Consider the following 14,948-nt stretch of genomic DNA (forward strand, 5'->3'; position numbering starts at 1 on the left):
ATCATAAGATGTTGGAATTAGCACAGAAAGCACACTGAGGAAATTAGAATCCAGTCTGCGAGGTGGAAATACCTGGAATAAACTGCAGAATGGACTGCAGCTTGAACCGCAACGGTCAAGTGAAAAAGAAACGCTGCAGTCTCCGTAAAGGCGAAAACCGAACGTAAGCCTTCCTGTCGTTATCACGTCGAGAAGAAAACCGTTGATGCCGTTCTGCTGGCGTCGAGCCTTTTTGGTCAAAGCTTAGACGGTTCCACCTCGTAGGTTGACAGAAAGAACATTAAAATGGATCACTAAACCATGAAAGAATCAAATCTCATTTATGTTATTTGTAACTAATAAGCAACACTTCCTCATTGAAAAACTTTTTTTAAGAGACATCAGTGGAAAATGAGAGATCATGATTTGACTGTCGAAGTACATCAGTCTCATCATTTTCCCGCCATTCTGGTGCGTTTGAAATTCCTCCGAGTTTTAGAGCTTTTTAAAGCGGGCTTGTCCGGGATTTTTGCTCCAAAAGTACACAGTAAATCGTCGCTTGGCTAGCATAAGGGCATAACTACACTTAGAGATGAGCCTGGGAAAGCATTGAGTTATATGGACGACAGGGCTCATCGCGGAGTGTAGATACGTCTTTATGTTAGGAAGGCGACAATATCACCACGTAATCTACTCAAATGTGGCACTTATTGAATATTAAATGAAAAACACAAGGTTTAGTGACCCATTTGCCTCATGGACTACATTTTGCAATTTGGAACTATAAATTCCAGCCCGGTTTAAAAACAACGTATGTGCCATTGGTTGCCCAATACACATAAGTGTTTTTCCAGAAGAGCCATTTAATAGTTCCACATTGCAAAATGCAGTCCAATTAAAGAGCGCCGACTGAGATATTCGGTACATGTAACCGATTTTTTTTTTTTTTTTTTATATCATGCACACAAATAACTAAATTGATTAAAAGGTGAAAAATCACCTAGTATTTCTTCACACAGCCTTCGTATTCGAAACCTTTTCAAGAAGCGAATATGACAAGCCTATCTTATAAGTAGTCCGGAGTATTTGTTTGATTTATTTTAGGGGTTAAAGGCATAATTTCAAGATCCAAAGCCAAAAGGGCGTTGGGTTTTTGGCCCAACGCGGCAGCGTCATTCTCAGCCAAATTGGTACTATTAGAAGGAATGAAAAGAAAAGACGGTGGTAAATGGTCTGGTGGCCGTAGAGGCAAAGGAAGGAAATTTAATTTCTGTATGGATCGTTTAGTGGACATTTCATGGTAGAGCTAATCATAAGGAAACACCCCTCGGATGACCCTGTTGCCAATGCGCTCCATGTCTACATTGAAGTGACTCCGCTGAGCTCAAACGGAATTTTCGGCTTAGCACATTAAAAGGCAACTCGGGTACCCTAATTGACCGTAATGGCATCCATTTTATTATTGAATATTTGGGATTGGCTGGAAATCGCACCGGCTGACTTAACGTCATAGAGAGAAGGAGTTATCTACAAAAGTTTTGACTTTTCTTTTTTATTCCATGAACAACACAATTTTTTACCGCTCCTGTTTATGTCCTAAAAATTTCAGGTCAAAATTTTAATTTCAACATTTTAACCGTGCTTCGAAATAACAAACTATGCAAAGTTTCATATGAACCTTGCTTTAACCCTAAAAACCTTATAAGCCTTAAAAACACAATCTCTCGAAGGCTCTACGAGAATGCAGTTGGGCCTCCTATTGCTTAACTCGGTTCTCTTGCGAAGCTGCAATTCGGCTTGCATTTTGCACTAAGGAACTACATTTTATGCCTCATACAAAAAAACACCTATCTGCGTTAGAAAACTGACGGCACATATGTTGGTTTTAAAATGAGCCAGAAATTGTAATTCTTCATTACAAAATGAAGCCCATTAAACAAATAGTACTCACAACTGTTTCACTTTTGAAAGCATATAGAACACAATGAACAGTAAAAAAAAAAAAAAAAAAAAAAAAAAAAAAAAAAAAAAAAAAAAAAAAAAAAAAAAAAAAAATATGTGACTCTTTTTCAATGAATAATAACTAGAGTTACGGACAATATTATCATGAATTCAATCATTTTAATCATTGCAGAAGTTCTACTTGTAATTTTTTCGCTTGTCAAAGGTGAATCTTCATCAAAATCGGAAATTTTTTATTTATTTTTTGGATAAATTCTACAAAGCCAAATGCGTTTTTCCTCCACTATATGTCTTCACAAAAAGCCGAAAACCCCTGATATTGGCAACAACCACGACGAAACCCCCCGTCTAACGCTCATGTTTTTATTCCTCCCCTGAGACGACAGGCTTTCGCAAGCGCACCTCCTCCCCCCCCCCCCCTCCAATCCAACTCCCGCCTTTGACGCACTAACTGCTCAGCAGAGTTTCGGTATCAGTGATTTCGCTTGGACTTATCTGTTATATTTATGGCTCGGTTTATTACCTTTTAGTATTGTTTTCATGTTATTGATTTCGATTTCCTCAGCGGTGAGCAACTGCTTTCTCTTCTTTTTTCTTCTTTTTAATTTCTTTTTTTTCTTTAGAAAAAGGGTCAGTTTTAGAAATCAGGTTGCAGCGTCGGAGAGGTATTTTGCTTTGGTTAAGTTGATAAAGGGTAGGATTGTTACCTCGAGTCACCGTAAGATAAAGTAGAGAGACTTGAAATCATGGTTCCATAGAACTGAAGGATAGGTACTTGTACTGGTTCACAAGTTCTGTTGGCAGCTCTTTATCAAAAATTGCCATTTTCATTGCCAAATGAATGAATTAGGGCCAGAGTAGCTTGACAAATGCTTCGCTTTGTGGGAAAGATCCTCTTGGGGTTTTTTTAATTCACAAAGAAAGGGTTGACAATTTTTTCTTTTTCTTTTTTGTGGGTGATTTGACGAAATTTCGCTAAAATTTTCAATCTAAAAGATGCCACCGTCAATGAATGAAGAAAAAAGTCTTTAGGTAAAACCGCATAACATTTCAATACCGCTAGGCCCTTTGGGTCTAATCTTTTCATAATCAGTAAACTTCAATACAATCGCGTAATAAACACTGTACTAACAATAAGACTGAACTTTGAATCATAATCGACGCTCGAGGTTTCGGTTCAGGTAAATAATGAAAAAACTTAAATATTTTTTACGAACCAAAATTTGTTTCTCCATCACACATAATATCCTCAATATTTCAAAGTCAATAATTTTTTACCAGGGATTTAATTTTGTTTGTCTGTTTGTTTGTGCAGCATATTGGAGCTGAGGAAAGAGAAAAGCAGGGACGCAGCCCGCTCGCGGCGGGGCAAAGAAAATTTTGAATTCTACGAGCTGGCCAAGATGCTTCCTTTGCCGGCCGCCATCACCTCACAACTAGATAAGGCTTCCATTATTCGACTAACCATATCCTACCTGAAACTTCGGGATTTTTCCGGCCACGGAGACCCACCTTGGTCCAGGGACCTTCCTATCCATAAATCTGTAAAAAGTAAGTACCTTCATGCAATTCATACGTAATGCAAAGCTCTATGAATTTAAAAATTTTATGAAAAGTTAATTTTCATTTTTTTCCCCCCATTTCAATTCATTACTTTCAAATTTGTGCCTACTTGATCAAATTTTTCCAGAATCTAACATATATTACGTCAAAATTATGAAATTCTATCAAGCTATGTGAAAACAGCGTGAAAAAGATCCGTTTCCATAAGACATAATACAAATACCCCCTATGCATAAGGACAGGGACGGGTCTGTGTAACTAAATATTTAAAGATTTCCAAAGGGTCAGGGTAACAGTCAATGCTTTTGCATAATTTGAGCAAACTTAACTTTGACTTGTTTCAAATTTAAAAAATAAGAGACACCTCAACGCGCCTTGATGACATCGCAGAGATAGAACTATTCGTGCTTAATTCGTGTGTTGATTACGGCGTAGAGATACAACTATACGTGCTTGATGGATGTCTGTGATGCATCTGCAAAATTGAAGGCGCGATGGAGCAACGAGTGAACTCGCAATGCTTTCAATCTCGTGTCAACCAGATTCTGGAGAAAATTTAAAAAATGAGACCCGATTACCTCTCTTATCTCCTATCTTCGGCTGTGTTGCTCATGTAGCCCTGAAAGCTCCACCACAAAGAAGACACACGGAAACAATACTATATGGAAATAGAGCAAGTAAAAGGTCGCGTGTTATTGACGGCGCAGTGATACAACTATTCGTACTTGATGGATGTCCGTGATGCATCTGCGAAATTGAAGGCGCGATGGCGCGAGGCGCGAACTCGCAATCATCTGCTGCATGCTTCCAATATTGTGTCAATCCAATTCGGGAGAAAAGTAAAAAATAAGGCCCTATTGCGTCTCTCCTATCTACTGTTGTGTTGATCGTGTAGCCCTCGAAGCACCACTAAAAATAAAACAAACAGAACCAACATAATACGGAGACAGAGCAAGGAAAAAGATCCGCGTTGTTGACGGCGCAGAGATACAACTATTCGCACTTGATGGATGTCCGTGTTGCATCTGCAAAATTGAAGGCGCGATGGCGCGAGTCGTGAACTCGCAATGCTCCGTTCGTGAAGCGTGTGACATGCTACCCTGATGATTTTATATAGAGCATTAAGTACGTGTTATAAGTACATTCATCTCAGCTCTCTTAGGTAACCATCAGAGACCCATTAATATTTCAAGGGTCGATCCCGAAAATTCCATCATTTCGCGAGGAAACCCACCGAACCCGCGACTCCATTGACATTCATCGCGTAGGGTTTGACACGCGGCATGATAGCATAAGTCGATTGGCGCGACGATTAAATCATCAAACGGTAGACGAAAACAATGACGGTAAAAACCAAATTGAATTACCTTCAAGGTAGAAACGAAACGGAGAGGGTGGGGGGTGGGGGGCTGATAAGATTACCCGAAGACGCTGCATTGAAGGGCCGGGCGGGGGAGGGCGGTCCCGTGGCGCGCGCGTCGCCCCTGGGGACACCCGCGATCATTTCTTGACAGAGATAATAATTATACGACACACTTGTTTCATTGACGACGCCCGGCGCCGGGGTTGCTAGAGTGACGTCATTTCGAGGGGAAATGACGTCAAGAGTCGGGTGGGTTCGGCAACGAGGGCGCTCGCATTTGATAGCGCGTCGCCCCGCCCCGACTGGAAACTTCTTTCCCGAAGATTGAACCCATTTTCCAGCTCATTTCGTTCCCGCGCCCGTTTTTTGCCGCCGGTGTTGTGATATGATTATCGGCTCAAATTATCCGTGAGCCGTGCCACCACGCCACGCCGCGAGGGGCCCCTCCGAAACGAATACGTCTGAGTTTTTAAGCCCCGGTCGGTTTGCATGCGAGTTGGATGGTACGGGTTGCGATTCCATGGTGGTTGCCAATGAATCATTGTTTCCCAGACGAAAGAACATAACTAAATTAGAAATTATTACAATTCAATCACGAAGCATAATGAAAATTAACTCGAATGTCTGTGCTTAACATTCCAAATTTGAATTTTTGGTTTTGAGTAATTTTGCTCCGTGCAGAAAACTGGAAGTTTCATGCTAAATTCAAACTTGAATTTTTCACAAAATTTCAAAATTTTCGGTTTTATAAGCTCAGAGAGCCGCATACAAAGTGCATCAGTGCACCAATTAGATCAGTTCATGTTTCCATTTCAAAGCTCCTCCCTATATAGAATGGTCTCAACTTTACTGTATCAAATTCCAAACGATTGCACCAAAATTACCTAAAATTTGTCGAAATTCCATCGATTTTTTCGTTTTAAACGAGTCCATCTTTTTCACATTAAGTTTCATCAGACGCAAAAACTTGCATTTCAGACCAGTTCAAAAACTTCTCCTCGGTGTTACTCTATCACGCTCAAATTTTGAACAACCTTATAAAACTACCCAAATCGGTTGAAATCTTTTAGAATTTTAATATTTACCAAACGAGGCTGGGAAAATCTACGACACATCGCATTCCCAACCAGTAAACTTACCTCATTACTCCGTCAAGCTGACTTCCGAAGACAGACCGAAAGATGCCACCAACCGCCGCACAACGGTAAAAGTCATCGCAGAAGTCGGACAAGAAATTTTTAACAAAAATTACGAACTTTGATGTTTATTTTGTCAAATTTTGAATTACATCGAACGCTTCCAACCGAAAATTTTACAAGAAAACCACTTTTCAAACCCTTATCCTTTTGTGTTAACGGAGTTATAAGCGTTCAAAGTTTCCGAACTCTTCAATTAACTTTTTCCATTGTGCGCCGCAAAGAAAACTCGCTCATCGACGGCCAATCGCGGCTTCTCATTCCTCACCCGAGCCGCCCGGCCGCAGCCGCAGCGTGACCGAAACACCCAAGAGAGAGAGAGAGGGGGGGGGGGCAGCGAAGTGGTATCGATGACACCCCCCCCCCCCTCGGAGGGGGCCGCGACGAATTTGTCCACCTGGCAGTAAAGAGGCATGTCAACCTCGCCGCACCCGCGCTACGCCGCGTCGCGACGCCCGGCCCGTGGAATTCGTCCACCCCGTGGCATGGGCCGGAGGGGGGTGGAGGGAGGGGGAAGGGGCCACCCGGGGCGGGGGGCCGCGTGCCCCGGGATCCGATCCAGCTATTATTTTCCAAGCACGAGTCCTAATTATTTCTGGGCTCCGTTTTCCATTTACTTTTGATTATATCGTCCGGGGAAACTCACCGTGAATATTGGTTTAGGCCGATGCATCACCGACCCGCCCGGCGGAGCGGCGGCCGGCATGGGTTTTTTTCTTCTCGCGGGGCACCGATCGCTCTCCGGAATTGTCCCCGATCATCATCTCGCTCTGTTTTTTCTTCTTCCAAGTGTCATTATTCTCGGCTTTATTATTTTTTTAACGAACTTACGATTCTCTTGTCCGATCGGTCGGTTCGGTTCGGTTCGGTTCTGAGATCCGCTTTCGGCTATGAAAAGAATCGCGGCCTTACGTGTGGCTGTCGCGTTGGACACTCTTCTACCGCGCCACATAAGAAACAACGCCTTGAGGAAGTATTTTTGGTAAAGAGAACTATCTGCAAATTTCAAAAGAGCTTTTGGAGCACGTAAACACTATGCTTATAGTTCCTTTTGATTTAAATACATTTTCACATGGTTTCTTTCCACATAATGCTGCCAAATTTCCCTTAACTCAGAGAAAAAGTTTGGTTATAGACAGTGTGGTTCACATTGGACACCGAAATTTTTCGGCTCAGGTAACCGAAGTTTTCCAACAAAGGAACCGAAATTTAGTCAGCTGAACCGAAGTTCGGTTTCTGTTTTTGAAAACTGCGGTTACCTCCACCGAAAATTTTCAGTGCGCAACATAAACTGAACTTTTTTCTTTCTTGAGTTTACTCTTACATATATGACGTCAAATTTATAAAATTCTATCAAGCTTTGTGAAAACAGCGTAAAAAGATCCGTTTCCATGATACATAATACCCCTTATGCGTAAGAACAGGGACAGGTCTTTTTAACTAAATATTTAAGGATTTCGAAAGGGTCAGGGTAAAAGTCTTCTTACCAATGTTTTCGCATAATTTGAGCAAACTTAACTTTGACTTTTTTCAAATTTAAAAAATATTAGACACGTCAACGCCCCTTGATGACATCGCAGAGATAGAACTATTCGTGCTTGATTCGTGGGTTGATCACGGCGTAGAGATACAACTATACGTACTTGATGGATGTCCACGATGCATCTGCAAAATTGAAGGCGCGATGGCGCGGAGCGTGAACTCGCAATGCTTCCAATCCCGTGTCAATCAGATTCGGGAGAAAAGTTAAAATATGACACTCGATTACGTCTTTCTTATCTTCGGCTGTGTTGCTCATGTAGCCCTGGAAGCACCACCACAAAGAAGACAAACGGAACCAACATGAAATGGAAATAGAGCAAGTTAAAGGACGCGCGATGTTGACGGCGTAGAGATACAACTATTCGTACTTGATGGATGTCCGTGATGCATCTGCAAAATTGAAGGCGCAATGGCGCTAGTCGTAAATTCGCAATGCTCAGCTCCATGTTTCCAATAAGGTGTCATTCAGATTCCGGAGAAAAGATAAAAGATGAGACTCGATTATGTTTTTCCTATCTTAGTTTGTGTTGCTCTTGTAGCCCTCGAAGCACCGCTAAAAATAAGACACACGGAACCAACATGATTGGGAAATTGAGCAAAGAACAGGACGCTAGTCGATGACGGCGCAGAGATACAACTATTCGTACTTGATGGATGTCCGTGTTGCATCTTTAAATTTTTTTTATCCAAGGTCTTTTTCATCCCAGACGGCATCACAAATGAAAATATTTTATACAAAAGGAAGTCTTATGTATATTGTGACATAAGCTTCTAAATCCATAGCATGCTTGATAGAGCCCATGTTAGAATAACGATGTTTATTTTTAAATTAATTACGTTTAAATTTAGGAAAGAAGCATGATTATGTTAATGATACTCAACATAAAAAGTCCAATTGAATTCATATTGACCGAGAATCACAGCCCAACAACTTGTTTGCTCCAGATCAGATTACTCGCCGAAGAGAGGCGAATTAGCATGCGAAATAATCCCCTCCAGAGTGGGCTTTGTTTCGGAAAACCCGAGGGTGGTTGCGGGCTGCGGTTGATTCGAGCAATCAGAAAATAAGCAAGTGTTGATCACCGTCGGACGGGAATTAATCAGGGATCCACCCAGGCCCGGATTCAAAGTCCCGCTAATTCGGAGGCAAACAAAACCGTAATCAGATCCGGATTTTTACTTCTTCATAATTTGATTTGCGGCGCGGTATCCGTGTCAATTAGCGGGCGGCCTAAATGGATATATTTACCGAGGAATTTCGGGCTCGGGAAAAGAGTTCGCCTAACTAGACACATTGTTGTCAAAGCCCGCTTATTAGATTTGCCTTTGAGGGGCCCGCGAAAGCTCACAGCGCTGCCCGATCCAACCGCAGAATCGCGTTATTTTGTAATTGTAGGGTGCGATGTGGCAGCGATGGTGGGGAGGCGAGGGGTGCTTGTTTTAAGGGTTGTCGAGTTGCGTCCCGGCGAGGGTTCTGATTTTTCGGGTCGCGGCATGTCGTTTTCTACCCGTGTTAGTTTAAACTGATTTGCATTTAAAAGCCGCGGGCGGGGCTGCTCCTCTGCGAGAATTCCCTTTCATCAGATTAGTCTGATTAAGTTAAAAATTGAATTATTTCCACTTACGTACGTCATATACTTAGCCCCCCCCCCCCCCGCCCGCTTTGCCGCGCGCTGGAAATTTGTGGGCGGTGAATGGTGATTCGCCCGGCAGTTTTAGGGGGGAGTTTTACGGGGATGCGCCGTCAGAAAACTGCGCGTTTTCGCCCTGTTTGATAGAGGGATAGATAGGAACCAGTGTTCGAAACTCCTAGACCTCAATGCGCCTGAGAAATCGGTCATGGTACCTAAAAAATGAAGGCTCTGCGCCAACGTGGCCCCTAAAAATTGTCCCCCTCCCCAAAACAAAACAAAAATCCTAATTTTTCTGTTTGGTAATTTTTGGAGCTTTCCTCCTCCCCAAATTACAGCCACTATTTCTGTAACTAAAACATCTTGCCTCTAAATGCGCCTCTCACTTTTCACTAAATGCGCCGTGATATATAGGTAAAAAGTCAATTTGCCATTTTAAAATTTTCAATGGCCCCTAAACATCGAGCTTGATGGGCCACATGGCTCCGGAGACACAAAGGTGAGTTTCGAACACTGATAGGCACTGATAGCCATAGATTTAAAAAGAAAAAATGAAAATGGAGCAATTCTATTGGTTGAAACAGATAGTTCCACTAGACTATAAGGGAAAAATTAATGACTTAAATATAGGGTCTTTCATGGGTTGCCGTTAGTTAGTCTATCATCAAAACCATCCGCTTCCACCAAAAGGAAGACCCCGTTTTCCTTGGTCCGTTCACGTTCCAAGTTCTCAACTTTTCCGGAATCTGCAGCCTTGAATCTCTCATAATCCGATAGGATTTGAGAATAACCATAGGTTCAAACCGTACAACTCGTTGTACAGGGCGCTGAAAGTTGAACGCGGTAACGCTGCCATGTTGCGGAAGAGAACCGCAAGTGTAAGCCACTGTTAGCACATACTCTTAAGAGCTTCGAGGCTCATCCCAGAATCCACTTGGTATTTTCCGTAACACGGCAGAACGGCTGTGGGGGCTGGCAGATTGATGAAGTGTCGGGTGTAGTGACTGGTGGTGGAACCGTAGTCGCCTCAGCGGATTCTGTCCATAACAATGAAGTTCCGCCTGAACGCCGCTCAGACTCATCAGTGTGGACGCACCGCGGCAAGCTGGCATTGCTTCTCCGTAACACCATCAAACTCATCACCTTACGCCTTACGCAATTCCGTGGAAATTCACAATAATCCCAACAATTTTGGCAATGCTCAGCCAGGCGCAGGCTCTTCGTAGACCATTCGCATTCCATCGGTGACCGCTGACTTAACTTCAGCTTGTTTCCAGCGAGTTCGGCTAGAAGAAACCAAGCTAGAGTACCGCCGTAGAGATAGTATAGCTCTTCAGGCAGATTATTGAAGGTGACGGACAGATCATAGACAAAAGAGACAAAGGGAAAATGGAGCAATCTCATTGGTGAAAACGGGTGGTTCTTAAAGAGTAAGGGGGAAAGACGGCCTGAAGGCTGTAGAATCACTCTAGGGTTGCCGTTAGTTACTCGATTACTTACTTCCTTTGCATTGCAGCAATCTGCTTCCACCATAGGATCGTTCCGTTTTCTCATTGTCTTCTCTGTCTATTTACTTTGTCTATAAATTTCAATAATCAGCCCGCTGGAGAATCCGTGTCTGATTGTTTTGGTCATCTAAAAATTCATGGAGCTCAGGATGAAAAAAGATGGAAGACGCCGCATGCAAATGATTCAAAATTACCGAAAATGATGTTTCGTTCGTTTGAATTGCCGTCGATTTTAGTTAAATGCCATAGCTGGTCGTATTCGCTCAACTTTTTTCAACCAATTTTGCATAGTGCATTTGAAACACATTTTAACCAAGACAAGATAACTGGACTACATTTCGCAATGAGGAAATATTATTTATCGCTCATTTCACGAAAAACTCACTGATCATTATTTTCCCTATGGAGACAGGTGCTTTTGTTGGAGAATCAGACACAGTATTTCCCAACTGCAAATTTTAGTCCAAATGGAATCGTTGCCATTTTTCTTTATCCCAAGAGTCTCCATGGAACCCAAAGTACATAATCTTTCTGAAAAAGTATACTCTAGATGACCGATGACTGAGCCTGAGTTACATTAGGAGGGACCAAGGACGTCAAGTTGGAACCAATAAAAAGAGGTTACTTGAAATCTTTTTTGATCCCGCTGATTCCAATTTCCAAATAGTGCCCCAGGTTTGTCATTGGCACGAAGAAGTCCTTTGAGGGCGCGAAGCGCACATAGGGGTTGAACCGCACAGCGGCTAGAATTATCCTAAAACATGCACTTTCTATCAGCCGTGGAGTCTTCAAGAGAACCCGTCTCATGGTTGACCGCATCGAATACGTTCATCTTGACCGCGCTTTCGCTTATGGACTCCTCATCCATCATGCTAGTCCGAGTTTTCGCGGCCGAATGCTCACCCCTCAGTGTAGGAACACCAACAATCCGCCCCTCTTTATTGCCTTCTGCGTTTGGTTCTCAATTTATTCAAACTTGCAGGTGCTCAGTGAACTTTAAAAACATGGTATATAGGACCGGGAAAAACTAGGATTCGTCAGGAAATGACAACTTACAGTGAAAATCAAGGAAAAATCAGAGAATTTTTTCCAAAAACCGGGAGTTTCTTCTTCTACCACGCGCTGAGAGACCTGTTTGCCTTCAAATTTTGAGGGAAATTTAAGAACCTATGTTACTAAAGTTTACGTTATTGCAAACGAGTCACCATCATTGATCTCTTGAGTGACCCCTTTAGGAATTTACAAATCATCATTCTAATAGAAGAGTTTTCATCAATAACATGAACTTTAGGAATACTCTTGGATTTAAAAATTTGAATGTGCGCCAATAGATTGGCTCTCATCAAGATTTCGCTTCCATTCTTCATACATGCAAATTTCAAACCAAAATGGCCGATTCGTGAATGAACGTCTTTTTGCAAAACTGAGGAAGTTTATGCAAAAAACAAAGTCTACGACGTGCTTCAATAATTTTTTAAACGACGGGTAGTAACAATTACGTGGAATTCTGGTTAATGTCGGCTCATTGTTTGGCTGCTGTGCTGGTCCCTGAGAGAAATATGCCCTAATCAAACATAATCTCCAAAATCACCGAAATATTCATACTCTCCCGATGGTAATCTAGCTTTTTGACTCTCAGAATCAAAATACGATTATGCGTAACTAGATCTCGGTAACTCATCAACAAAGTTTGTTGAGTCAGATGTCACAATAAACCGATTAATCAACCGAAGGCACCTCATTTGCCAGTTCTGGGTGTGAAATTGGTCTTTCTGATGATGGAATTTGAGACTTTGGACGTCCATCCGTCAACGGCGAGTCGGCCGTTGTCGTACCCTTTGCGACACACTGAAGAATCACCTGACCATATCCTTAGCCAGGAGTCGGGTCGGATGCTTATGGAATGGAATGCTATTTCATTTGCTCGCCGGACGGATTGGAAAGTTTTTAATTATCATGGCCGACCTTCCATATGCCAAATCGGGCGGCCGCCAACCGTTTCTGTATTGGCTTACCCAGTCATGAAATGTATATCGGACTGGCCCTACGTGCGTCGACTCCCCAATGACCGAGAACTGCGTTGGTCGATTCGCCGCGACAAAATGGTGCGCGCCGTTGAAATCGTTCCTTTGTTCCGTCACGTCACCACTCGTAAAAAAACGAATTTTGATCGTATGAACCGGGGCCCAAATCTGCCTTGCTAAGATGGAACGCCGTATGAGCCTTCGGACGTTACCATAATTCCTTTAATAAAAACCGAATTTACTGGGAAAATGCTGAATGTTTTTCCGCCAATTTTTCAATCATGTATAAAAAAGCTCAGCTTGCGTGCAGCTAGAGTTTAGAATATAATGACAAACCTGCCGTCTCTCGTCTTTAGTGGCAAAATCATTAATCAAATACCGACAAGTGACAGTTCGCTTTCAATTTTCAGCATAGGCAACACGAGCTCTCTCGTGGTCGAATAGTTGCATCACCTCAACAGACCCGATTACCCGATTATGGGTGATCACTTTCGTTGCCACCAATTATGCCAGTCCAAAATGACAACCGCAGAACCGTGAAAATGCAATTTAAGAAAAAATGAAGGACAAACTCTCCCGTATTCGACGTTTTAAGCTCTAGATTTAGAATATTTAAGAAATGTCAGTCTCCGAAGGCGCAAACAACGTAGCATTTTATTCACTTGTATTCGCACTGTAAGCAACTTGTTTACATCGTCATTAAGGCTCAACACAGAAAAACTTGCTTTCATCTATTGGAGGGTGGAAAAATCTGCGTCATCTGATCACCAATTGACACCGGATCTACAGTCACTCCTACAATTTGAACCTGAGCATCGAGAGGTTAAACGAGAAGCATTGATAATTTAGGAGGAATAAAAACAAAATCCCTTCACGCGGTGAATGTGCATTAATTGATCCAGCGTTGTCATTTCTGATAGACGACCCAATCGAAGGATTCATCGTCTCTCGCCCAATTTGGCAACGTTGTCGGTCACGCCTTCTCCTGTATCAGACTCCCTAGGGCTGTCTTCACCCCTAATTGCACCCCCGATGAGGAACCGATTAGAAATAGATCAGGTGTCGGCGAGTCACTGATTTACGACGGAAATTAGTGGAGTGTGTCCGTTTAGCCATTACAACGCCGCCGGTTCTAAAGAAGAAAGCTGACTCCTTTACTATTTTATTCGTCAACAAATTACGAGTTTCTTTGCGGTCCGGCGCCTACGCTAAATAGGACGGTATTTAATTGATTGTTACGCTAGCATGCTCACAATTTTTAATTTGATTGGTCGCATCGATGACCTTCAGTATTTAACGATATTCGGTTTATGCACATGCGTTACTTACATTTCGATGGCTGCACTCTGGCAGCGCATTCCCGAATCATACTCAATCGCAATTTTTCTAAATTTCTGCACATATTTGAGTATTCAATTATTTCTTTAGGAGACTTAAGAATAATCATAACGCCTTCAATCAATAAAATGGGGAAAACATTTTTGTTGTAGTAAGATGCTTTCACTGTTTCACTGACGTATCCTCTGATTGATCGCTCGCATGCAATTTGCACGCCACACGGAGAAAAAAACTTCGTGCGTGGGACCCAAAGTTTAGGTCATATGGATCTCTGAAGTTTTCGGATTGAGCATCCGAACACTTAAGGTCCAGCCGCTGAGGTTCGGATCACACATCTGAAACTTCATTTCTTACATCTGAAGCACTTCGGTTTTCACATCCGAAAAACTTCGGTTCTCACATCCGAAAAACTTCGGCTCTCACATCTAAAATACTTCAGATGTAAGAACTGAAGTTTCAGATGTGTGATCCGAACCTCAACAGCTAGACCTAAAGTGTTCAGATGCTCAATCCGAAAACTTCAGAGATCCATATGACCTAAACTTCGTGTCCCACGCACTAGGTTTTTTTCTCCGTGCAGAACCGTCCAAAATCAATTTTTGCAAGTTGGCAATATCGGGCCTTGTCCATCTAATTGTATGTAAAATAATCGAAATTCGGGGCGGTATCATCCAGAATCGATTATTTACTACGGATTTAAAGTGTGGAAAAACTGCGCGTTACCAACCGCAAGAACCGCTGGCGGTTACCGTCGAGTGCCCAAGAACTGCCGATGTTCTTTTAAGTTAAGGGATGAATTTTTTGTTCTTCGAGGGTGGAAAATGACGAATCTGCGGGACCGG

General features: G+C 42.5%; 1 protein-coding gene across 1 annotated transcript in view; it reads left to right on the forward strand.

Annotated features, from left to right (window-relative positions):
- Positions 1–14,948, forward strand: part of trh (PAS domain-containing protein trachealess) — a 272,726-nt gene that overhangs the window by 228,922 nt on the left and 28,856 nt on the right. The window contains 1 exon segment of the mRNA XM_019044254.2: positions 3,257–3,492. Coding sequence (XP_018899799.2) covers positions 3,257–3,492 — 236 coding nt within the window.

Source organism: Bemisia tabaci, chromosome 5 (genome assembly GCF_918797505.1).
Source record: "Bemisia tabaci chromosome 5, PGI_BMITA_v3".
Lineage (NCBI taxonomy): Eukaryota > Metazoa > Arthropoda > Insecta > Hemiptera > Aleyrodidae > Bemisia > Bemisia tabaci.